Source organism: Taeniopygia guttata, chromosome 1A, assembly GCF_048771995.1.
Source record: "Taeniopygia guttata chromosome 1A, bTaeGut7.mat, whole genome shotgun sequence".
NCBI lineage: Eukaryota > Metazoa > Chordata > Aves > Passeriformes > Estrildidae > Taeniopygia > Taeniopygia guttata.
In genome coordinates, this window is record NC_133025.1 from 50,418,843 (window position 1) to 50,445,737 (window position 26,895).

General features: G+C 40.6%; 1 protein-coding gene across 1 annotated transcript in view; it reads left to right on the forward strand.

The window, feature by feature from the left end:
* The first annotated feature begins 680 nt into the window (after nucleotides 1-680).
* Nucleotides 681-26,895, forward strand: part of MYH9 (myosin heavy chain 9) — a 69,540-nt gene continuing 43,325 nt past the window's right edge. Inside the window, exons 1-3 of the mRNA XM_030263077.4 lie at nucleotides 681-846; nucleotides 16,222-16,574; nucleotides 21,309-21,465. Coding sequence (XP_030118937.4) covers nucleotides 16,242-16,574; nucleotides 21,309-21,465 — 490 coding nt within the window. The 5' untranslated portion in view covers nucleotides 681-846; nucleotides 16,222-16,241. The remainder of the gene's footprint in view (nucleotides 847-16,221; nucleotides 16,575-21,308; nucleotides 21,466-26,895) is intronic.

The following is a 26,895-nucleotide window of genomic DNA, read 5'->3' on the forward strand; positions in this document are numbered from 1 at the left end:
TTGCAGGCATTTTGCACTAAAACAAGGCTGAGTGGGAACCTCTTGGCCGGGACACCTCGCCCCCCCAACCCCCATCTCGTAGGACTTCTGGCAGGGCGTCCGGCGGCGGGGCTGCGGCCCCGTCCCCCCGCCGAGCCCCGTCCCCCCGCCGAGCCCCATTCCCCACCGAGCCCCATTCCCCGCCGAGCCCCATTCCCCGCCGAGCCCCATTCCCCCGCCGAGCCCCATTCCCCCGCCGAGCCCCATTCCCCCGCCGAGCCCCATTCCCCGCCGAGCCCCATTCCCCGCTCCCGGCCCCGGCCGCACCCGCTGCCCTCGGCAGCACCAAAGGCCGGCGCGGGGCATTGTGGGCAGCCGCGGCGTGGGGCGTTGTGGGGGCGGCCCGGCCGGGCTCGCCCCGGGCGGATCGGTGCGGGGGAGCCCTACGGGCCCGCGCAGCCGGCGGGGTGGAGCCCTCGGCGCCCCCAAAGCCCCGCAGCCGGCGCTGCCGCTCCCCGCCCGAGCGGCCGCGGAGCCGGGCTGGGCTGGGCTGAGCTGGGCGGGGCCGGGCGGGGCGCACGGGCGTTGCTAACGGCTCAACGGCTTCCTCAGCCTCCGCACACCTCGGGCGCTCTGAATGGTCAGGGTAGCCGTCAATCATGGGGAAGGGCGGCACCATTGGCGGGCGGCGGCGCGGGGGCGGGGCGGCCCCGCCCGGGCGGGCGGGCGGCTCAGCAGAGCCGGTGAGCGAGCGGCGGTCGCGGTGCCGCGGGAGGAGCCGCAGCCGGAGGACGCCGCACTCTCGCCGTGAGGAGCGCAGCCGCCGCCGCCGCGGCGTTTCCTTCCCTCCACCGTAGCCGGGCTCAGGTGAAGCCGGTCGGGCGGGGGCGGTGGGCGCGGGTGGCTCCGGTTTGTCCCCCCTAGCGCCGCGCTTTCCTCCTTCCCTCGGCGGGTTTGGCGCCTCTTTGTCCGGCCGGGCGAGGAGGCTCCCGCTGTGCCGCCGCCCCGTGCCCGTGGGAGCTGCCGTGCTGGTGCGCTCCCCGTGTCCCCGCCGTGCTCCGGGGCCGTGCGTGCCCGCGGAGCTGCCGCTCTGCTCCCTGCACGGCCCCCGCAGGTGGGGTGGGTGATCGGCGCTCTTTGCCGCCGGACCCAGCTCCTTCCCCTCCTCCTCCCCTCCGGTGCCCGGCCCGCGGGGGCAGCGGGCAGCTGTCAGGGCTGCAGCCTGAGTCACGGGCTGACAGCCCTCCTGCAGACACCGCCATGGGCTTGGCTTCCGCCCGCCCGCCCGGCTCCACTTCCTCGTTCGCTTTGGGCCGGGAGAGAGGGAGGGAGGGAGGAGGGAGTGACAGGGCAAGATGAAGCTTGCACTGAGAGCTCTTGCAGATAGCTTGTGCTTTCAGGCATCACCTCCAACCGAGTAGTAAAAGTGCTCCGGCTTTGAGTGGTATCTTTACCAACTTGTCCTCGGTAGGTGTGGAAAGTAACAAGTTTCGTAGCCCCCGAGCGTGGTGCCTGCCCAGGAAGTTTAATGAGAATTGCTCCTAATTTGCCTAAACACAGGGCGAAATGAGTTTTAAAAGAATAACACGCTTCTGGTAATAAAGGGGGATTTTTCAGAAGTAAACTGCATTGGTCAGCAAACTCTGCATGCAGTGACTCTTTTAATTCCACTTTATTTTCCTCCTTACAGTTCCTTTTCTTCTTTTTTTTTTCCTGTTGAAGCACTGTTTGTGCTCTTGATTTTTCTTCTTCTGTAGGTTTTTCTGCCGTATCCTGTCACAATGTCCTGAGCCACACTCCATCAGAGTGGACTAAGAACCTAAGCTCTTTTATAACTGGGCAGGTCTTCCAAAACAAAGTAATCTCTCAAATAATGCATTAAAAAAATGTGCTTCAAACTTGTAAAGATACTGTAGTAGTCTGCAGGCCAAGGTCCACTTATAATTTGCCTGCTGTAAGGAAATACAAGGTAACTTAAATGGAGACTGTTGAACCGTGGATTGAAAGATTAAATTACACATTCTTGACTCTTGTATACATCTCCTATTCATAAGACTAGGTATGGTAAAGTTTTAACTCCAAAGTAACAATCCTCTAATCAGTTACTGCCTGTGTAAAATGCTTTTGAAATTAGTCACTAGGTCACAATGTGACTAAGTTCACTTATTGATGGCATTCCAGCAAAAATGGCAGCAAAAATCATGGTGCAGATATATATTGACTCATAGATGCACTGTCTGCATCTGCAGTGCTCTCACAAGGTTTCAATGAGATAAATACTTTTCCTCTCATTACAACTTTCTAGTTAATAAAGCAGTTGATAAATGTAAGTGGCACAGAAGGGTTTTGAAGTTGTTAATCACAATTTCCCAAGCTGTATAAACACAAGACTTCATGCTAATCTAACCTTGTAAAAATAACTACAAGGAAATCATTCAACAGTTCTGTGATGCTCCGTATCAGGTCGACCTGCTGAAATTGTCGTGTTCCATTTCTTGATAGCTTTCTTTATTGCACTTATTCATAGTATGTGCATTGTCTTTATGGAGGCGGACAGACAAAATTTTCTATAACACTAAAGTAGAAGCAAAATTTGTAGTAGTGGATAAAAATGGGGATCTGATCTTTTTTACTGACCTGAAGCGTCCGAGTGAGTGTGACTGGCACCAAGCTGGTGAGTGATGTGGTTCTTTTTGGAATCTGGTGTTATAAATTGGATGCTTGACTTGTATAGCCAAGGTCTGATATTAGAAGATCTCTGGAGAAGAAGAGTCTACGACCTCTGGAGAAGTGTTTGTGCTGCTGAGTAGCCTGTGTCTGTTTCTGTATAAACAGGAAGACTTAATAGCCAGGTTCTGTCTGCCCCAAAAGAATGAGTGGAGAAACTGAAGTCCTTTTATTGGCTTTTGCGCAGCTTGTTAGGACATTTCTACCATGGTCCTGGGTTGGTTTCTGGTTGTTTCTTTGTTTCTTTTTCTTTCAAGTAAATCTTGTAAGACAAAAGTTGCCAGATGATAATGCCATCTCAAGAGATAAAGAATAAGATTTTTTTCATTACTTCCTCTGGGTAGATTTTGAGATGTTTCAGAATGTTTTAGGAAGACAAATGGCTTGTGAGAGCTACACCATAATCTTTCAAATTAATCTAATGAAAAAGTAATAATAATAATGAAAAAAACCCAACCTTGTCCAGTAAAATCATAGGAAAGAGAAAATCCTCTCACTTAGGAAGCTGGGATAATCTTTGTAGTCCAGCACATTATTTGGTATCATGCAAAATGTTTGAGAGTGTTCAAGCTGTGTAGCCAGTGGTAGCTCTAATGCTCACTTATCTTCAAGTTTTAAAAAACTGCCTTGCAGTTGGATGCCACAGGCGCTCAAGTCTCTTTGTAACATTACTTAGCATTGCAAATGTATCTACTGCACATGTGGGACTTGCATTTATTACTTCAACAAACATGAAACAATTATTTCACTTGAAAACATTTTATCACTTGAAAACATGAACAATTATTATCTTGGAAGGTCTTTAAAAATAATGTACTGATTGTGTTCATGTAATAATTCACAGGTTGGTCATGTGTCAGGCTATTCACATGCAGGTATGAGGGAGCGCATGTATATCACCTGCTACTAGCTTTGTGAAAATATACTTCAGTTGCACTAGGAGATTAGTCTGTCTATATCCAAATTTCAGATTTGGTTCTGTTAATTTCCAGAACAAAGGAGACAGGACACATGTCAGAGGTATTGTGATTTCTGAGTTGATTCTTCTCAGTCTTCTGCTTCCACCCCATCCCTAGGCCTGTGTCTTGCCCAGACTGATGTCACTTATGGATTAGTGTGACTGTAATAGGGTGAGATTATAAGTGGGCCCATGGGAGGCATAGGAACTCATCTAGTTAATGCAAGGGGTTACTGAAAGGGGAAATCAAATCTAAGGTTGTGTTATTCTCCATAATACATCTATTTTTTTGTGCGGTAGCTTTGGGCTATTGGGTAACATGCTGAAACTAACTGATTACTAGAGTGTATTTTAGAGGCTCACAATTAGTGTGCACGTCTACTAAAAGGTATCCAAAACCTTAATCCTCAGTCTATGATTTAATGTATTTTTGTTTGTTTGACTTAATAGTGCACTCAGTGCCCTCTAACATAATTTTTTTTCTTTGATTTCTTGTGTAAATATCTCGTTACTCTTTGCTTTCTTAGTTTATAATTGAGGCAGAGCTGTTTGCATGTTAAGTAGAGAAATTGTGTGCCTGACATTAAGTCTTCTGTGGGTTGGAACAAAACTATAATAGCAGAGGATTGCCTACAGCAGCATTGTTTTTGCTGGCAGTTGCTCTAACTTAATGGTGGCTCGGTGACCTTGTACCTTAAATTTCTTTTCAGTTTAACCACACCATGGTTCTAATTGGGTTTTCTAGTGTAGAAGGAGCTGGAAACTAGCAACCTGATTTTAATAAGAGTACGCTGAAGCAAACACACTAAATGCAGCTTCTGCCCTGGAAGCTAATGCAAATGGGTGTTGTCCAACTAAATTAAATGCATCAATTTACAAGTTCATCTTAATTATGGTTTATCCGCTTCGCTTTTTTCTTCAGTGGCTGTGAGAACTTGTTCAGAGTACTTGAAGTAATAATCTCAACACCGATTCGTCTTGTAGTCCTAGGCCACTGTAGTGGCTTAACAGCTTCTGACCTCGCTCCAGCCTAGTTGGGTTCAGCATAATGGGTTAATCCTGATTTTCAATTAATGGTCCCTTGGCCCGTTACTGTTCATCATGATATGTTGCCTTTCTGAACATCCTAAAAAGTGTGAAGAAACACCAGTGTCTACAGTTTTCTGGTGATGGAGCTGTGATTGATTTCACTGCGTGATACTTCTGGAGCTAGTACTGACTGCTAAGTCATGTCCTTTTTAACCATAGTGAAAGGGAAATGGGAAAATTGACCTGGCATACTTTGTCTACTGTAAATTGTTTCTTGTAGAAGTATTACAAATGTATTACTGCTGGTTGCAGAGAGGTATAATGAAATGTAATGCTGTGTGCTGTGTCTTGACTCCATGACCTATTTATGAAATTTATGCCTCTAGAGTTTTGTACATAGGGTTTGGATTCTGCATGTCTTCATGACTAGAAATTCAAATTTCTCCTAGTGCATGTATGCTGACTTTATTGAGAGCAGTAAATAAAACCACATGGGTAAGCGACTTCAGTAAACTCAGGCTAATAATTAATATGTTAAGGGAAACTTAACTTGAAAGTCTGTATCATGAAGTCTTCTTAACTGATGAATACTTCCATTCATCAAGAGCTACCATTTTAATGAGTCTCGGCAGGAAATCCATTGTTGTATATGCCTCCGCACAGAACTTGAGTTCTGATTTGCGTGAAAGCAAAGTGAGCGTTAAGACTTGTAAGAAAAAAGGTTTAGACAAATTTTACAGCTCTATTTGGTCAGTTGCGTGCAGTCAGAGGGTTTTATTTCCCTGCTGGACCAAGCTTCCTGTTTAAAATCTAAGATTAAAAGCATGCTCTTGTAATACTTTGCTTTTTATTGTTTGTTGTGATGAGAGTACATTCATCTGTGTTTTTCTTTTTAACGCAAGATTTGACCAGTTCATTTGAATTTAGAGTCTTTTACAACCTACTTTACAACCTTGGAGATGCAGTAGATTTGACTTTGGTTAAAGTTGGTTATGGTCAACAACTAACCCAGTTAGTTTTAGTAACATAATTTAGATGTTCAAGAAAAAAAAAAAAAAAGGAAACCTACAGGCAAATTTCAATTAAAAATTTAGTTGCTTCTATTTTTTTCCAAATATGACTGACTTGACAGAACTGTAGTATCAGTAAGTTAGTAAGTTCTTTTTGACAGGTACTGTTACATGTAGATCTGCTTGCCATTTAGTACAAGAGATTCCGACCTTTCTGTGCCAAAATTGATAAAATCAGTTGTTTTGAAATGTGTGAACAAAGTAATTTTCATTGATGTGCTATCAATTTAAGAAAAAGAAGCCTTATCTTAGGAGTTAGACATATTTGAACAGATATAGGATGTTCAGATGAAAGAACTTCACAAGAAATACTGCATATAAATCTGAAATCAAACCAGTGAACTGGATTAGAAAGTTCCTGGTTAAGCACTTAAACTAGTTGGTTTATAAGGTAAATTGATTTTTGCACCTTTTTTTAAATGTACATAAAAATATTCCCTTTGGCTATATCAGTCATAGTTTAAAATGTAGAGGTAGGTATTGACATTTTGCTTTGGATTTTTTGGGTGGTTGTGAGGATGGATAGCTGTGTATTTAACAGTTAGTGTGTGGAACAGGTCAGAAGGGGAGGATTTGAGATGAAGATAACGAGAAACAGCAATTTAATTAGTAAATTCTTCATTGAAGTAACTATCTAGAAAACAACTTTACTTTTTGCTTGTAAATGCATATGAAGTAGTCTAGGAAATATTTCTTTTGTATTAGTGGAATTTCACTTTTTAGCAGAATGCCCCTTAAATATATTTTGTTCTTCATAGTTGTGGTTCAGACGTCACTTTTTTCCATTGTTCAGAGATAGAAATGATCTTTATTCCTTTCTGACATCAAGTGGAATGTATTCAGACTTCTCAGAATTGTTTACATAAATGGAAGTATGGATACAGATATACAGTAGACTACCTAAAATAGTTAAATAATTGGATACTTGAAACTGCTGTGTTTCAAGTGGATGTGTCTGCATACTGACCAAGTAAATCTTCTTTCTTAGAGGAGCATACATACCAAATAAGATTTCTCTACAAGTACAAAAACTCCTTAAATTGTGACTTAAGATTTGTAACTTATTCAGGCAATAAAAGCTAAGCGGACTGGTTTATGTTGCAGTATGAATCTTTATAGCAGACACTAAAGTCTGTGACATTTCATTGCACAATAAATTATTGTGAATTGGTTTAATGGCCCTTTCCAAGTTTAATGCAGTATATGATGGGAAAAGTAAAATGAGAACACACAAATGTGATGAGAAAGATGTATTAGTCATAAAAGAAGGCTTGCCAATTTATTAGGCAAATTAAAAGCTATCTACATTGCCTGTGTAACACTGACCTATACATGTGCAAAATCAATTTATCTTCTTCTTGCACATGGAGGGAGGTAATCTTTTATGTGGCAAATCTTATTTTTTTTCCTAATGGGCAGAACTGTATAAATAAATTTTAGTTCTTTAGTGCTCAAAAACTTTGATGTAGACTTAAGTGACAAATATCACCACATTGTATTATTGCTAATTCTGTCAGGAATAAGTGCAGCTGCAGTAGTGGTTCATTTCTTGCTCATGTAGATAAGGAGAAGAATACTGGAGAGTCACGGGATTGTTTGGGTTGGAAGGGACCTTAAAGATCATTTAGTTCCAGTCCCCTGCATGAGGGACACCTTTCACTAGGCCAGGTTGCTCAGAGCCCCATCCAGCCTGGCCTTGAACACTTCCAGGGATGAGGCATCCACAACTTCTCTGGGCAGCCTGTTCCAGTGCCTCACCGCTGCAGCACTGCCCTGTGTATGGTTGTGGACAATGTTGTTAACTATGGTGGAAACACACAAAAAGCACTGTGGTCAGTGCTTCCTTACGTTGTTTTTTATCCTTTTAGGGCAGAAAGCTAACTTTATCAGAAACTTTCAAATTATGTTTCCTCGTATGGGAACCATGGAATACTACATCAGTCACCTGTCAAAAGGAGATAATTTTCTTTTTCTTCCAAAAAAGTATTTTCTTGTATTTCCAGAATAGAGAAAATTTCATATGCCTTGTAGCCATGATTGTGATAGTCCAGACTGAGTTTCTACTTCAAGTGCCCTTGTTTTTACTAATTTGAGATTGAAAGATGAGTCCTTTCTTCTCCTCTAACACAAAAATCAGTGTTTCAGGAGATCCAGACGGGAGGGCATGGTTGGGTGAATTCTAAAATTAGCAATGCCTGATGCTGTTCCTTTTTAAAGACTGATATATTTGCCAATGAGAGAAGAAAAGCACAGGGTCAGGGAGGGAGCAAGCTAACCAGAAGACAAACTTGAGGATGAGGTGTACAGACCAGACCAGTGTTCCTTGTGTTGCTCTACTGCACCACGAGCTTCCTGTAGAATAATGCTTACAATGGATGGCTAAGAGGCTGTGCCAGGCCTTGAATGCAATAGGGAAATGCCACAATCTGGATTTTCAGACTATCTTGAACATTATATTTATAAGCATATGTATTTATAAAACAAATATAATACAAATAAAAATTTTAAAACCATAAATACTTTAAACCTGGCCTCCTTACACATCCCAGAACATAAAGGCTATGTAGCTTTCTCTTCTTTGGGTGAGTTGCTGTGTTGTCATGTCCAGAAAAAGTCTTTCTTCAGACCTCTGCCTCAGACATCACTGTTGTAAATAGAGATGTAGGTCTTCTTATTGAACTGTTATGTATTGCTGGAAAGATTGAGAATCCAACTTGGACCCTGTAGAGGCAGTACACTTCTCTGTGCCAGGATTGTTGCCTGCCATCCCCATAGCTGCTGTTAAGGTGCAAGAGAATTATTATTTGAAACAAGAATAAAAATATGAGATGTAGCAGAAGGCTGCTTGCACACAGTCCTAGTTTGGCACAGTAGGTTGAGCTGAAAGTGTCTAGAGAAACTTCTGCTGCAAAGTAAAATTAATATTTTTAAAAATTATTTACCAGACATATTTACCCTGATTCTTGGTTCTTTTCATTATGAGATAGAAGATGATTAGTAGTGTTGATCCTGAGATCAAAGCAATTTGTCAGTTAATGTTAGCAAAAGTAATTGTTCCTGTAAGATGACTTTATCTTGGCCACATAAATGCTAAATATCTGCATCTAAAAGGGTGTCTCTGTATTTGGGTGTAATTGTTTTACTCCTTGTTCGCTCTTGCAGTGAATTGAAACCCGGCATTGACAAAGATGGCAGGGGGTGCTAATTGATGTATGTAGAGCTACCGTACACAGTGCCTCGGAGTTCCTGGCAGATACCTTTTTAGCCTTAAATGAAAATATAAGGAAAGGGATGAAAAGTGATCCCGAGGTAACAAAGGTTAAAACTTTCTAAGTTCTTCCCCCCTCTCTCATGCAATGTCCGTAGGGAGCTCTGCATGCCTGATCAGAACTTATGCAGACCATTATGCCTCCTGAAAACAAGTCTTCCAGCAAAACAGCTTGAACAGCAGGGATGGGCTGCAATTTTCTGAACTACAGCTGTCTCCTTAAGTGGGATTACTTTGCTGAGTGGTCACAAAGAATTTGTTCTCCTCCTGGAATGTTTTCCTTGTGGGCACACTGTCTCTGTAAGAGGAATTCTCTCCTCTGCTGAGAAGGCATGTACTGTACTCCACTAATGAGAAACAACAGTTGCAGAAAGTGTATTATGCAGGATTGTAAACTTTGAATATTTATTCAAAGTGAATGGGGTTGGGTGGCAGCCAGCCTAGCTTTGTCATGCTAAAGACTGGACTTGAAATCAACAGAAGGCTTCCCTCCCCCTCCCTAAATCAGTGTTTGGTGTGTTTAAACAGCATGTACAGGCTTCATAGAGCTGATTAACTGTACTGGTGCCATCTACATGGTAGTATAGTAGTCTTTATGTCTCCTTGAACTCATAAGGTGCAATTAAAATAGAGGCAAGCATACCCTCCCTAGCATTAACTTAGGGAAGCTATGCCTGGCTTTATTTGCCTGTAACCTACAGTGGTTAATTACTGCATGCAGTGTGGTTGCCCAAGATTGTTCTGTGCTTCTGTAGCCCGTGGTGAAGCCTGCATTATCCTGTTTTCAGTCCTTGGTACCCAAAAGTAGCCTCTTCAGATTGGCATTAATATTTGTTAAATGCACATATGCTGTGCTTGTAGGACTGTTCTCACAGTCCTACTGTATTTGAACCCAGTGGAGAGAAAAGGTGACTATTAAGTGGCATGTAAGTGTCTTGCTGTACATGGCTTTGTGGCCTTCGCATTTTACCATGGGAAGTCCCAGCTGCCAGAGCAACCCCCTCTGTCAGCTGTTACAGTAGAATATATGCAAGTGCTGCTTCACACATACCGGAGTGGTGCTTGGCAGCTGATGAAGTGGGCTGGACATGAAGAAACCGGAAAACATATATTCCATGCTCACTGTTCTGAGGATGTGTGTTGGGTACCTTTAGGCCACTTGGAAGATGCAGAATTTCCTTTAGTTTCTTTCTTTAGTCTTACCTGTAGTGTGGCCAGTAGGTCATTTCTTTGCAATAGAAGCATCACTTATGCATTAGATAATTAGATTCCTCCTCCTAGGTTCTTAGAGCCTCATGTACAGAGAGGGCACTTTAGTGCTCTACCTTGAGTTTAATTTACAGTAATAAACAGGGTAGCTGGCAAGTCTGGGCAGCACTACAGTCAAACTGAATATGCAACAATAATTGCCAGCAAACTGCATTCCAGTTGTGAAATAAATCTTTCAACAATGTATTGTGTGCGTCAGACTGTGACTGGAGAGGAAAGCACTGAACTACAGTAAGCCTAATAGCAGTCATTATGAATCTCAAATAAAGCTGAAATAGAAGAAATGAGTCTGCATGGCAGCATTCTGAATGCAAAGGGTAAGTGCAGCCCAGTGCCTTCAGCATGGGGGGCTGCCTGTGAGGGGGTGTTAATTGCAAGCTCAGGTACTTGCCTGGTGTTGTATTCTCTTGTGGGATAGCTGAAATTTGTGATTCTTGCATTCAGCCTGAAGCATCAAGCACTGGTGTGTCTCAATGTACTGAACTTAGTAAGCATAAGCAGCTATAACCTGTCCATCAGTTCAGCTTCCTGCCAGCTTTTCCCTTTCCCTCCATCTCCTTGTGATTCATTTCTCACCCTCAGTGATTTAAACTCCGGTTTTTATGGAGGTGTTGCTTACAAATTGGAGCAGTTTGGGCTAACAAGCCTAGCACTTTTCTTTTTCATAAATATACTGGCACTTGGAGCTGTGAAGTGTCACCCCAACCTAAACAAATGAGATCTGAATGGTTTCTTAGTGAATACAAGGGAATTATAGGAAGTTTTTTATTGGTAGGTTAAGGGGTTTATAATGTCAGTTCATGGTCACTGTAGCTAGCCTGGCCACTAAAGTCTGTTTTAGACTAGTTTAGTCTAGTGTTTTAGATGCTCTTAAATATAATTTGAGGAACTATATTTAGCTGGCTGGGGAAAGTGAAATAGTTGAGTTGCAAGAATAATGCAAGTATTAGATGGTCAGATCATAGCTTAGCAAGGATTCCCATCATATGAATGTTACTGACCAAACTTAGTTTGAATCATTAGCAGCTTCTCAAAGTCAGATTATTTCTTAAATGTGGTGTATTAACAAATAATTAAATTTCTTCACTGAATGCAACTTAGTTGTACCCAAAATAGGGGCATAAGTGACCTGTAGTGCTGTAATTTTCTAGTGCAAAAGTCTTGTCTTACTTATAGAAATGGTACATGTTCCTTTTGTTCTGTGAAAGGGTCTTTTGACTTGTATTGCACTGTCTGACAACCTGCTAAAGGTAAGACAGTTTGGGAAGTGGTGAGAAAGTTGTATTCCTGAACTGCTTTTATAACGTGCACTCTTTAAAGGAAGGGAAATCAACTTGTAGTCTAAATATGTTTGCTATTTATTGTTCATTTTTTTGTCATCCTTTAGGGTAGTTCCCTGTGCACTGCAAGTAGAAAGGCCACTAGGCAAACCATGTGGGAAGATTGTTTCATATGAAATCACAGAAAATTTGTAACTGTGTCTTATTGGTGGATATGAAACAGAAGAAAACTTCCAGTAATTACCCACTTATATCCCTTTTCACACAGGCTCAGTCTTATAGCAAAGTTCTGAAGTGTTGATCTGAATTGCCAAGGATTGGGTGCATGTATATGGCTATTTTGCATCCTCTGTAGCACAGTATTTCACAAATTTCTCATAATTCATTAAAATAGGAAAATGAAATGGTGTGTGTATAAAGCTGTCTATTCCAGTGTAGTAATGCATCTTTGCTAGGAATGAGGCTGAAGCCAAGAAAAGAACTGTGTGGGGGATCGCTACTTTAATGATGGTTTAGGTAACTCAAACTGGAGGTGTTTCCTTGCCCAGTCAGTGCTCTAATACTTGTAAGTGTGATGCTTTAACTCTTGCATTAACACTCTTATGAAATAAGTATAGAATTCTTGTGAATTCTATTTCTTCTTCCATTCTTAGCTCCATAGTTTAGTAAAGCCCAAGCTTATCTAATTGAGCAGTGACTCACTCCCAGGAACAATTCTGTGGCTGCTGACAGAATAAATGTCTGGGGGGAATGGAGGATGTAATACAAATAGTTATTGAAAATTAAATTGAAAATAGGTAATGTTCTATGTTTTTAACAGTTGCAAAACACTTGTAATTGAAAGAAAGGGACCTTACAGCAGAAGTAGCTTTCCAAACCAGATAAAGTATCTGTTCCCAGGTTTATGGGAAGCACTTCATGCTGCTTTAAGTAGAGTGTGTGAAGTGTCTTACAATTCAAGCCTTAAGGCTATGAAATTGCAGGAGACTAAGGCAAACTTCTGTCCATATGACTGTATTCCAGTGAGGGTTTGGAGTGATTCTGCCTAATTCAATGGGAATGCATGTCATTTTAAGTTAATTTCGGTGTTTGACTTGTTCCTCTCAAAAGAATCAGTCTGCTGGGAAATATGTATGTCAACAGGGCAGTTTGTATTATTTTTTTAAGGTTGCAGTACATACTGATGTCTTGGTCCCATCCTATTCATGATTGTTGAGATTGCTTTGTCTCTACATCTGTGACTGTATGGTGGCTTTGTGGTTAGTATGTAGTTTATTATTTAAATTATGTAGTTAGTTAAATGGCAAAGAATGTCTCTTGGATCCTGAAATAGGGGAAAACGAGCAAAGTTTGACCAGCCTCTTCCCCAGACTGCTGTGAACCACAGTAAGGGAACATACTGGGTTAACGGGGAAGTGACTGTAGTATGTCATTTTTGGAAACAATACTAGGAAGGAGACATTTAAACTCAAAACAAAGATGGTCTGTCTTCCTTCTGTATTCTTTGGTCCTCTTGCCTATAGACTGGCATCAAAAAGAATATTGTTAACGGTATTCTCATCTGGCAGTTGCACAATAGCTATGTAAAGATAAATGTCCTTGTCCTACATAATTATCTACACCCCAAATGCAAACTACCAGGCAAACAAATTGCTTCCTAATTTGTTCCTGAAACGGCAGTGATTTGCATTCATTGTGAATTGCTGTAAGAGCTTACTGGGCTTGCTTCCTTCTTGACCACTTTAAGGGATTTTTAGAAATGTCCAGTGAAATGCAGCATAAGCTAGGAAGATAAGTTTAGGAGTCCATGAGATGGAACTTGCTGAATCTGATTCCTCTGGTACTGTTCTTGTGGAGAAGACAAATTAATGGTTGGTTTGTGGTATTGCTAGTTTAGACGCCCTGTGGGTTCGAAGTCAGCCTCTAGAATAGCTCTAATGCCATGTTAGCTTGAGCCTCTGGCTTTTACTTCTACTACGTGAGGATTCTGTTCTGGAGCATAGGAGAGCTGGTTTAAGATGATGATGATAAGAAGGCTGCTGCTGCCATGCAATAAGGGAATTTTCAGGTCTGTTTCAAGTTTGAGATGCAGACCCTTTTTGAATCTCCATGCTATTATTTGGTAGTACTTAAAATACTTAAACTTGTATTAACTATATATATTTACATATGTAATGTATTATACTATATTAATATGCATTTAATATATTAAAAATATCTGAACATAGTGTTTGGTGAAATTTTAGAATAGCTGTGTTAGACTGTTTATCCTCTTACTGTAAAAGTTGTTTTGAGCCCTGAAAATAAAAAGGTATAGATGCTCTAGAATGATCTCTTACTGGCTGAAGAATGCACTCTTATATTATGCAAGATAATTTGGGGTTCTTTTCCTCTAGCAGTGAGAAGTGAGGACTATGTTTCAGTGTAATGTAGGACACTTCAGATGGCTGGTTACTTTGGATTCCTCAGGAAATGATGAAATTGAATTTAGCTGAAGCATAGTGCCTCTGTGTCCTGCCTGATTATAGCCAAAAAAGGCAACTGGTTACATTCTGGGAGTTGCACAGGCAGGAAGCTGTGTAATGGAGGGTAGAGCACAGCTGTTGCCTTGCCAAACCTGATACAACTCTGAACACAATTGAATATTTATTTCTTTTTTTTTTTCTTCCCCCCCCCCCCCCTTTCCTTCCACTCCCCTTTTTTAGCCCTTTGATCACCATCTGCAGATGATTCTCTGCAGTGTCATGAAATCCTAATATCTTCTGTTGAATTGTTGGTCTTCTTTATTTGCTATATACTCTCTCAGACTTGTTGTTATAGGATGGTCTTGGAGCTCTCCCGGCAGCTCAAGTTTTTTATGGCAGCCTCCAGACTACTGCATCTTACCTTTACAAAAAATTTGTTCATCGTGTATCTATTAAAATCTAGTTTTCAGGAATAATACAAAAAGGAGGAGTTGCTCTGAGAATCACCATTGTGGTTGAGGTGGAAGTGTCAGTGACCCTGTGGGGAAGGAAAGAATAGGTCAAGTGTGGAATAGTTGCTTGGCATGTCCTGTAAGGCTTAAGACAAAGATTTTAAATTCAAGCTAAAGAAAGCGATTATTTATAGAGTGATTTTCTCTTTGTATGCTAAAGAATTTTTGACTGTGAATATATGGCTATCCATACAGTCTCTGGCACAAAGTTGAATACCACTTACAGTGATACATTTGTTGAAAGGAATTTCCCTACATGCTTACAAATGACTGGTGTGGGCATTGGCGCCCATCATTATTATGGCTGATGCTTTTCTGGCTTCATTCACTGTTTGCTAATGCTGGGACTCTACTTCTATTGTTGCTCTCATGCATGTTTTGGGAATTGAGCTCTGTACTGCTTTCAATACTTTTTTGTCTGCAGTGTGTGTAGTCAGACTTCACTTACTTGATTTGCCTGCTGGTTTGTAAATATGAATTCTGCAGAGAAGTTATCCATATAGCTTCTGATAGCCTTCTAGGACATTAGTACTGATATTTTCATTTCCTGTTCTTTAGGTGGTAAAGAACTCTAGTTTCTATTCAAGCTATGAAAAACATATATTGAGGACACTGGTATCTTTGTGAGGAAGAATTTGAGAAGTAATGTTTATGGGATCTTGTAAAGAGGCTGCTGTTACATGGTTAATGAGCCTTGACGCATGCAGTCTTTTTCTGATTGAAAGGACTTTTGAATGGCACTAATAAAATTGCTGCCTTATAAACTGGAAAATCCCTGGCGGTAGTGTTCTGGTTTTGATGAAACACTAAATCTAGGGTGCCATTTTGCAAGTATGCAGTCTAAGTCTCCTTTTTGTAAGGATGAAACTCTCTCCTCTATCTGACCACAGCTTCATAGAAGGATGATAAGTAGAAGATATTAGCTGTAAAATTTCCTGATTTATTCTGTTAGTGTCTTGGAGATATTTTGCTACTGAACATTATCTAGGAAAAAAAAGATATAAACTAGTGGGCTGGGTATTACTACTGAGCTGATGATGGAAAGTATCTAATACCAGTTTTAACTGGCATCTGCAAATTACTGCTATATTTTAGAAGTAAAGCGCACCTCACATTCTAGGCTGGTAGTTGAAATTTCTGAGAAGTGGTTTTTGATTTATAGCTTATCAGAATAAGGAGATACAAAGTAGAAGTGTTGATTACACATTTATAATTTTATTTCTGAGCCAATGTTTCTGCCAAGTAGAGCAGTGAAGGATAATCTTGACCTGAATGTTACTGACATTATTTCTGATGCTATGAGGATTGGTACAAATTGTTTGGTTGTTTGGTGCTTGTCACTTTAATGTGCTTCCTCTTTTCTGCCAAATAATGGCTTCCAAATGCTTAAGGGTCAGTGTTTTGTTGTAGGTTTGGGGTTTTTTTTTAAACTGCTTGCTAGTTTGGGGTTTTTTTTCATACACTTGGCAAGCAAAACCTTGGCCTTATTGGAATTTTGACAACTTTAGTGGTGCCTACTAACATGAAATTAAAGGAGGGAGAGGCATGCTCTAATGACCAGGGATTCAGAGTACTTAGCATGTGCCTGTCTACCTCTGAGAAGTTGCAAGGCAATCTGAGGTTTTAAAAATAACCTTTTTCTTTGTTTTCCCCACTCTTCACAGGTCCCCAACTGTAAACCACAATGTCGCAAAGAGACGCAGATAAGTACCTTTATGTGGACAAAAACATCATCAATAACCCCCTGACTCAGGCTGACTGGGCAGCCAAGAAGCTGGTATGGGTTCCCTCTGAGAAGAATGGCTTTGAGGCAGCTAGCCTGAAGGAAGAAGTAGGAGATGAAGCCATCGTGGAACTGGCAGAGAACGGGAAGAAAGTGAAAGTTAATAAGGATGACATCCAGAAGATGAACCCACCCAAATTCTCTAAAGTAGAAGATATGGCAGAGCTGACGTGCCTGAATGAGGCTTCTGTGCTTCACAACCTGAAGGAGAGGTACTACTCGGGACTGATCTATGTAAGTAATCTTGTCTGTTGGGGTAGGAGTTCCTGATTACATAGTGTGTGAACTTAATGTAATTGCTTTGCTTCTAAATGTGTATGTTAGCCTTTCATTGCCCCTATACACAACTCATCATGTGACTTACCTTCTTCCCTCTACTTAACATTTTTTTCACTAAACTATGCCAATCCCCTTCTAGTTAATGTTGAAGCTTTCAAGGAATGCTATGGTAAATCTGGCTTTAATGTTTTAGTGGCTTTGTTTGCAGGATGTTTTGAATGCCTTTTAACTTTCTCTTAGCAAGACACAAGAGCAGTTGGATAGTGGTAAACAGGGAGTCTGATCTGAACCTAACCAAATAATAATAATAATAAAAACACAGTCCTAATCCACCCAGCATCTGAAATGTGTTTCCCATGTCTGCAGCTTCAGTGGGAAAGAACGCTAGTGCCAAGCTTTTTGTGTGAATCTCAGAGCATCTTTCTAGAGAAGAAATATGTGTGCCTGCATGTACTTAGAGATGGGAAATGTTCCTTTTCTTTCCATCCCCAAATGGACAAGAGCAGAGATTCCTGCTTCTCATTGCTGTGTAAATAACAGATACCATTTATGGAGCCAAGGGTCATAACCAATGAAGCAGGCAGCAACCACTTCACTGAAAACCAAAGGCAATAAATAGAGAAAGGTGGGGAAGGAGACTTTGGAACCTGGACCTAGTTCTTCAGTTCCCTTCTGATTTTCCCCTTTCATTTTGCCTATGTTTAGCAAGGAGATGTTGGGCTGCAGGTATAGAATGAGTTGTTAAACTCAGTGATAGTGTAAAATTGTGTGCAGTGACTGGTTAAAACAGGACTAGGGAGACCACACGGGAGAAACTCATGACTTACTAGTGTTGTGTCTGCTCTTCTGGAGTGGCATGAAGGCAAACAGATGACTCTTGGTGAAATTATCAGAGACTGTATGAAGGATGCAAGGCTGATAGAAAATTTAGTCTGACTTCCACAGTCTGATGTCAAAATTTGAGAGCTAGTGTGATTGGAGGTTGATGTAGTTTATTATTTTTGTAGTTAACAACTCCTTCCACTATTGGTCAAAGTCTACTCTCAGATGGAAAAATCTTGGTATTCAGATGAAACAAGATATGCAAGATCCATGTATAACATTTTTAGAGTAGGTCTGTTGTATGCTGTGCAATGGGCTGTTTTACATATCTTGCAAGATGCCATTTGAAATTTCAGACATAGTCTCTGACTAATAAATTGAGTTCTTCTAATTGGATTATAAGAAGATTGTAAGATTTTTTTGTAAAAAATCCCCACACCCTTCACCCAAGCAAACCTTGCATAGTATTTCTCTATTACAGAGTCTGAGTCTTGCCAAAACTGTGTTCTTGTGCACTTGTGAAATGGACTGATCTCACCTGTCAGCAGTTCTCAGCAAGTCAGGAGATTAATGGGAAGGCTTAAAATACTTTCATTGGAGTGGCTGTTAGTTGATCATTAATCCGCTTGAAGAAAGGGAGTACATGCAATGCATCTCCAGCACAAATGTCTCTGGAAAGATCGCAAGCATAGTTTAGTTCTGTTCTTCTCCTTCCTTTCTTATTTGGCAGCAGGGCTGTGTGTTTTTATAAGTTATTTTCTTTTTTCCTTTTTATTTATCTTTCGTTTTCTGTCTTTCTATCCTGTAATACGAAGGGGGAAATCTTATTGCTGGTGCTGGCAAATTCTGAGTGAGGAGTGTCAAACAATTCAAGAACTAAGAGCTTGACTCCAAACGCCATTTTACTGTTTCCATGTGTGGATTGGTTCTGCACTGAGGGGACTTGCTAAGAGACTGGCTTTCATATTAACCCTTTCTATTTGGAATCTTCTGTCAAAAGATCATTTTCAGCTTTTGTGAATAATTTTTGCTTACCTGAACCGCTTTATTTGTATTCAGTGTGAAACTCAAAACTTAATCTTACATGTTCCAGTTATTTTATTGAAGTTAACTGTTACTGGAAAATAAATTTTCTGATGCTGTCAGCTTTGTGCCATGCTGCAGATGGTCCTTTCAACTCCTTAGAGCTAGTTTAGCAGTTAGAAAAATAAAACTAGTTCCAGTTTGGCGTATGTGTCACTTGAAGTAGTGTAAGGTAATGCCAGAATTCTATTTTGAGGTAGTAATGTCTGAGACAAAGTACAGATTTCCAAGCCAGTTATGCTTATAATAGATGAACCTTTGAATTGGAACCTTGGGTTCAATTCAGGGATTTATGCATATAAGTCTTTATTTGTACTTCACTAAGATGAAGATAACTCTTGTCTTCTCTGTGGTAGGGCTGGCAGCTTCTGCTTATTAATACAACTCAACTTGCTTCCTGTATGAAAATGTCAGTGGACTCAACCAGCAGTTGTAACACGGTGGTCTTACTCAGTTTCTTATCCCAGCCATGATTAGTTGCCCCTCTTTATTAGACAAAAATATCCCCTCACACAGATAAGGTTGTTTTACTGCATGGAAACTTCCCTTAGTTATTTCTCCTGGCAAGCAGAATGCTGGAAGAAGGTGGTAGCTTCTTCTTGCATACTTGTTTCATGGCTTCATCGCTCTTAAGTGAAATTAATGTGTTCCGTTTTCTAAACTGCTGCTCTCATCCATAGGGTGGCTTTAGACATTTACTCTACTTACTTGAAAAGCAACCATTCTAATTTGTCACCAGTCACAGCCATGAAGAGTCACACATATACAGCTAAGAAAACTCCACCCTTCTTGTGGACTTGTGTGCACTGTGAACATGCTGCTCTTGCACTGACCCATTTCTGTCTGTTCTACTGGTGTAGTCAAAGGTCAGGAAAGCATCACCCAGACTTCCAGCTTTTATTCTATGCTGTGCAAGTGCTGTCAGACTTGAGGGAGAACTAAAACTGAGGCAAAAGGAACTGACATTGCTGGCTTGGTTGCTGTAAACTCCTTAAACTGCTCCCTTCAAGCACTACCTGAAGCCTAACCTGACTAGAAGTTTAGCTTCCTGGAATTTTAGAAGTACTATGCCAAAAGATTCGTAGCCAACTTTCATAGTTTTCCACTTTGGAAAGACATTTAGTATTTTTTCTAAGCCATTCAAATAGTCCTCAAATATTTAAAAAAAATGAATGGAAAAAAAAAGGAGGGAAAAAAAGAGTAGGTTTGCAGACATATCTTGATTGTTTATACTGGGATGTGGAAAAGAAACCTTAAATATCTGTAAAAAACTTACTTCCTGGAGCATATCTGTCTGAGTCTATATCTGAATCTGCTGCATGTTAGAGTGGACTTGTTACTTAGTGTTAAGCCAGCATGTAGAAAATTTGGACATAAACTACATCTACTGCCACAAACTGTGTAGTAGATGCTATTTTCACCCTTCTGATCACTGCAGTCTAATCCTTACCTTTATCTAGCTAAGGAGCTAAATCTGATTAAGTACTCTCTGTGCTCCTTGTGGAGAACTCTTTACCACTCCAAAGCACTCTTTTTTACATTGAGCAAACAATGTAAGAGATCTTGGCAATAGAAATAAAAAGTGGCAAATGTACTGTCTTCTGGTAGCATTGCAAATTGCTGTAGAAAGCTGCTTATCTCCAGATGTTTCAAACAGCTGCTTCTAAAGTTGACAGGGAGCTAGGATAGCACTAAGCCCCAGGAGCAGGCCTTGGAATGCTATTCTTAGAATGTCTAGGAAATATCTAAGAAGCCTCTGCTCTTCTTATTCCCTTTGCAAGTAAAAGATTTGTTGGGGCTTTTTTTTTTTTTTTTTTTTTTTTTTTTAGGTACTCAGATCTTAAAGTTTGTGTTTGTGGAGTTTTCTTTAAGAAGCTTAGTATTTTCACTGGAAGTGTTTTGACAGTTGTATTCCCTCAGAACTGTGCAATTTAAGCCAGTGGAAACCAGTTGAGAAATGGAGGTTTGCTGTCAGAGATCATGAATTAACCATTTGATATGAATTAGAAGTAAAATTTGGCGTATATTGCTGACTCTTTTAGCGTGAACTACTTAAGAATTGTTTTCTGTTTTGACTGATTTGGAACAATACTGAGCATTCTAAATATACATACTGAACATACTATACATTGCTGACCTTACAAGTTGAATATATTTCTAGTCATACTTGCTACATTATAAATCATGAGAGTATTCAGACTTGGAGGGTCTTCAGGAGGCCATGTACTCCAGCTTCCCATTCAGAACAGGATGGCACTGCCTTAGACATAGTCCAGCAGTCTTGAAAACCTTCTAGGACTATGCTGGTCTTATTTTTCTTTTAGTAACTATTTTGGCTTGAGATTCTATTTCGTTTAGTGATCATTTACCAGATAAATCAATATCAAGCATGAGACAGAACATAAAATGTATGCATTTTGGAGCTAAGCACCTGCATTATATAATGAACGGCACTTACTTTGAAAGGGAGAAAAGCCAGTCCTAGTGGACTGTTAATTAGCTGGAGAGCAATCCAGTGATATCAGTGTGACTGATGGGTCAGTTGATGTTCAGTGCACACTTGGAAGAGTTGAGTACTGGTCAAGGTGATAGGACTTGGGCTGTTCCTCAGATTTTAATATTGCTTAGTGGGAAACGTTCCACATGGCATCACTGGAAGAAGTAATTAAAAAAGCACTGTTTGGTTTGTGGTTTTTTTTTTTTCCAAGTAATGTACTGTTAAAATATGCAAGTGTACAACATTTTTAATTTCTCTCTCTATTTTCTGGGGTGTTTTCTTTCCAGACGTACTCAGGCCTGTTCTGTGTGGTAATCAATCCTTACAAGAACCTGCCCATATACTCAGAAGAAATAGTGGAGATGTACAAAGGCAAAAAGAGACATGAAATGCCCCCTCATATCTATGCCATCACAGACACAGCCTACAGGAGTATGATGCAAGGTGAGTGCTGACTGAGATAATGACTCTTGTTGAAATCACAAATCAAGGTTGCAGTCAAAACACTGTAGGAGAACAACAACTCACTGCTATCAAAAGGCATTATTGTCCTTGCTTACAGACACTATTTGGTACCAGCTTTTGTGTTCAGGTGAATAGCTTTCTCCTGCTCTAGTGGATTGAAGACTCATACAAAAAACCTGGTGAGAGCTAAATTCAACACAACAAACAGGCTGGTGCGAATGCATGGGGTTCAGAGAAGCGGGCAAGGAGACCTGAGGCAGCAAATTTTCCATCTCAGTGATGAGCCCATGAATTGAGATAGCTGTAGGTGGGCAGGTATGTGTACTGTTTGATAGAGGCTTTTGACAAAAGCTGTTTTAAATTCCAGTTGCCCTATCTGGTTTTGAGGAACAAGCTTAGTATAACCTATATTTTGAAGTGTGCTGGTCAGTGGTAGCTTTACTGTCAAGACTTGTTTGGTTATATTCTTACTTTGTTAATAAAACTCACTATCAGGAAATACTAAGTACATTTGCTGCCTTTTCATGGAATGAAAGAAAGCAAGTGGATAGACCTATTTCACTTCACATCATTCAACTGAGAATCAGAGAACTGTGGATATTATCTGTTATCACTTGAGGACTTCTAAATATGGAACTCTGAATGCCTTGTGCATATCCCTGGCTCTGAGAGGAGGTTTTTCACAAAGTCAGTGGTGGTGTGTGTGATGCTTGGAGAGGTTCATGTGTGGAGGTATTTTGTGCTTTTCTTCCTATTTGTTACCTGGGTTTTATGAGGAGGCATACTTTGTAAGGTTTAAAGAGTGTAAGGGACAGTTTGATTTGGTGTGGCTGTGTGAATGTTACTACTCCTTTATTTTTTGATGCCTAAAAATGATTAAGGTGTTTGTTCCCCCTAGGTCTTGTCACTAGCATCACATTTTTGAACAAAGTCCAGCTATAATAAAATCATGCTTTAAAATTCTCATTAGTCTCAGTTTGAGTTCTGCTTTTCACCTGCCCTTGCTACCGCTTGCACCTCCAAGTATAGGAGGACTATAATGATCTAGGTTCCCAGAGTGGAAAGAGAGAAAATCTCCATCCACCAACCTGTGTTAGTGTCTTCCAACGAACTTGGTGTGGGGAAAGCTGATAAAGGTTGCTAAAGTGTGGTGCCATACAGGGCAGAGTACAGGGGTGAGCTAATCTGATGGATCAGTTAATCTATATTTGTAAAAGCCTGAGATGGAGAGAGGTGAGTATACAGACATGCTGAAGTGGACTGGTGGCAGGGTTGGTTGTTGGTGGCAATTTGCTGAAGATGTGACAAGTCTTCAAGAAATACAGCCATACTGCTGGTGTGTTACTCTGAAATGGATGCTGTATCCAGAAGATAAAAACCTGTGAAGCTGGACCTCTAAAGGATCTCACTTCCCTTAGAGAAAGACTAGATCTGCCATGATATGGTCAAGAACAGATGCTCCACCTATATTTTACATGGCAGAATGTTGTCCATAAACCTCATTACACTTTTCCTTCTTTTATTACTTCCTTCCCTCTGTTGCCTGCTCCTTGTTAGCTCAAGCACTTATTTGTATTTTTGTTAAACAAGCTATTGACTTAACTGTACCAAAGTTACTGTTCCCTAGAAAGAAATCTTGTCTACATAGAATCAGAAACAGTTTCTTTGGCAGTGTTGTGAGGAGACTGAAGAAGTCCTTTTCCCTTGTAGACAGCAGCTAAAACACTTGAAAGGTCACGTGCCTGCATCTTGTCCTTTGTCCCTGCCAGGTATATCAGTATGTCATAGAAGATACCCAAACAGCTACAATTCTGCAAGAGGGGACAGGTGACCTTCCTTGGTCTGTTGGTGGTTCAGAGGTAGTGATTAATCTGTGTGGGTACTTTTTTTCTCGTTGAGAAGAGGTGATGTCTCTCTGACCACCGCTTGGATGATGTCTAAAACTTGGAAATCCCAGACTTGACTTGCTTTGTTGTACAAAGCTGAAGAATGGCAACCCTGCCTGTGCTTTCCAAGCATGGGAAAGTTGCTATGAGGTCTGCTGGACTGTTTACTTTTCCCAGAACAATTCTAGCTATGCTGTATTCTCAGCATTATTGACAGTCTAGAGGCTTACCCCAGATCTTCTTTGCCTGGTTTAAGATACCTTGTTGCTGACTTTTTGTAATGCTTGTTGATATGAATATCATTCACCAGTTAGCTTTTAAACTTGCCTGCCTTGATCTGTTTAACTAGGTTTGGAAAGATTTTTCTGTGTGGTTTCAAAGTTGCCTGTGTGTGCTACAAGACCTCTAGAGATTGTTTTAGATTTATTTATTGCCTTATTTCCTTGTTTCAAAGGGTAGCAGTAGCATTCCTATGTCTGCTACCGGGAGTGAGGGTGAGTAGTAGGTTGCTGCAGTGTCTCTGGTCCTGACTAGCCTCGAGGGGAATGGAAGGCAGCATTCCTATTCCACTTTCTCGGTTTTGCTCAGCAGTGGGGGAGGTTTGGTGCAGCAGCCAGTGGTATGGCAGGAATCTGTACAGAGAATAGAAGATGAAAGGGTCGGGTGCTCTACATGAGCCAGAGGCATTTAGGATTAGGCTGCCTTCCCTAGGTTACTTTCAAAGCCCTGAAGACTGGGAATCCTTCATGGCCTGGAGAAGGATAGCAAGCTGACTTGACTCTAACTTCTGTCAGCACAGGGTATAGTTATTTCTTAAACTGACAGTGTGAAAAAGCTTTGTGTGTTAATTGATTTGGACTCAGATTTTTTTTTTTTTTTTTTTGGTTGGTTTTCAGTCAACTTTTGGTATTTGAAAAAGTAGGGCTTTCAAAGGGATGGTTCATCAGGAAGGGAGAGGAAGATGAGTTTTGTTCCAACCTCTGCTAATCCAGAAACTATTTAACTCTTTTCAGACATCTCTGCTGATGTACAGTGGATGAGCTTGGTCTCCTTTGTATATCTTCTGGTTACTCCATTGACAGAAGTGTCAGGGCACTTAGATATTCCAAGATATTATCTTGCTTTTTGTTATTTTTTCCCAGAAGTACTTTCTTCAAGAAATAAAATGGTGAAGGACATGTTCAGAGTGGGTTGTTCATTGTTACTGGGATTTTTCCCCCTCCTTTTTCAGACCCAAGACTGTGACTCTCAGAAAGGAGACGAAAACATTATTTTGCTACATGTTACCTGAAGAGACTTTCTGTGCTTCAAGAACAGAACTCTCAAAAAAGTGTAACATTTTTGCTTTTAGAGAAAACAACCATTTGTCTTAATGTTTTTGTTCCCTGGGTAACCTGGATGCCAGAAGCCTCAGATCTGCTTTCAGAAGAATTATTCCTCTGGTGCTAATGATTGAAGCACAGTGCCTGCAAGTGGAGGCAACAAATCTTGAGCAAACAAATCATTATTCTAATGCAGCCGATGTATACTGAAGAAGTACATTCTTTGCATCAATTCACAGTCTCCAGGGCCTCAATTTATAAAAACATATTTTAAAGCTGTTAAACAGCACCTGTTTGTCTGTTTGGAACACACATAGGGAATTTCCTGTGTCAGATGGTGATAGAAGATAAAAATTTCATTGGCCTCTGAAACATGGTATCTGTTTTAATGCCCTGAAAAGTATCTGAAACTTTTGTAATAGAAGTTTGGTCAGTATGATGATTCTGGTCTACAAAACTTAGACCTGTTCAACTAAGATAGGTAGGAGAGGGAATAGACAACACGTAGCTAATGAATCTTTTCTTAGCTGGTTTTCTCCTCATTATTGGAGAGCTCCTAATGTTTCACCTAACAAAACCCTGAAAATCACTGAGCAGTGGTTGCTCCTTGACCTTGATGGGTTATTCTGCAAAGGGACCTGTGCAGCCAGAGCTGTGCTGGTGTTCACTTGGGAGTTAGGTAGTCTCTGGATTTGGTGTTTAAAAGAAAACAATCTGAAGCACAGTAACGTCATGATTTTTTAGTGACACCTTGTTACATTAAGTGAGGAAACACAATTAGGTCTTGTGTAAGACAAATCACTTCCTTTGTAGGTCATTACATATACCTTGAGACTAGTTGTGATTTTCACAAAAGACAGTCCTCTAGATCTGCTCCTGTAGAATATAGACCTTCAAGTGTTTTGTTTGTGATTCTTAAATGTTTGCATATTTCTCTAAGTTTCCTAGCTAGCAGAACACTTCTGTTTTAACTTGTTTGCTTCCAAGTAATTTCTCAGCTTGCTTCTTAGCATTGGGCTGCTATGCTGCGCTGTATAATGCACTACCCCAAAATGCATCTTTCTTTTCTTTATAATATTCTGTCAGTGCTTCTCAGTTAAGACCTGCTCAGATTATGTAGGGGCACACATGGCCCTTTCAAGTTGCATGTAAAGGTCAGGTTCTATTTCTACTTAAACCCAAAAGAATACAGCCTGTGGTTTCACAAGTGTGTTTTCCAGATTTGTTGAAATTTCTCATGCAAAGGGCAGCATGAAATTTGGATGCTAGTTATGGAGAATATTTGTTTTGGTGCAGATACCAAGTAAATATGTACATCGTGTTTAATTTCCTTAAGAAATGTTTTACATGCTTTGAATTACTTGAGATTTCTAAATGCAGCTCTAAAAATATGTGTCTTGAGATGTGGTTTGCATGAGAACAGGGAGCTAAAAAAGAGTCCAGTTGCCCTCTTGTTTTTTAGTAGTTACCACACCCTTTTTGCTTCATTCCTGTAAACCAGAGCAGGATTTCTCTGGCAGTCACTTATGTAATGGTTCAGCTCCTGCTGTCAGTCTCCCTGCAGTTCACTGTTTTAGTACCATCAGCTGCCTGAGCTTTTTGCAGGCTGTATACTCGTTTTTCTTTTCTGTCAGAACTTCATAAACATTTGCATAACCTAAAATTACAGCTTACAACTTGTTTTCTGCTATCTCCAGATCCAGTTAAAGAGTTCTGGAGAAGGGGAGATGTGGGCTCTAGTTCAAAAATGTCTTGGTGGAATAAATATTTCCATTTGAGCCTGTAGGATATATTTCATTTTGAAAAATGAAATTTACTTTTCTCCTTGTGACTGTTTTCAAACCAGCTAATGCAGAGCTGAATCTTAGCATTGCAGTATTCCTGCCAGCTCAAGTGATTTTTTTTTTTAAACATCTTGAAGCTCTATTGTTGAGAGCTGTCTTGGATATGCTATGTTTCGTCTTCATTTGATTTCTCTTACTTTTTGTACTTGATGATAGTTGTTAGCATTTTGAAACTTCTCAATAATACATTCTTTAAAAGATAGTGCAAAAACAGGTTCTGGGGCTCTGCTCTGTTGTTCCCTTGGAGTGTTTTTAATCCCATTCAAGCCAGCATGTAGGTTAAAGCACCACAGTGAACGTACTTGATTAGGTCTGATGCCAGTGGGGCTGTTCGTGTAGCACAGCGTGTCAGGTCCC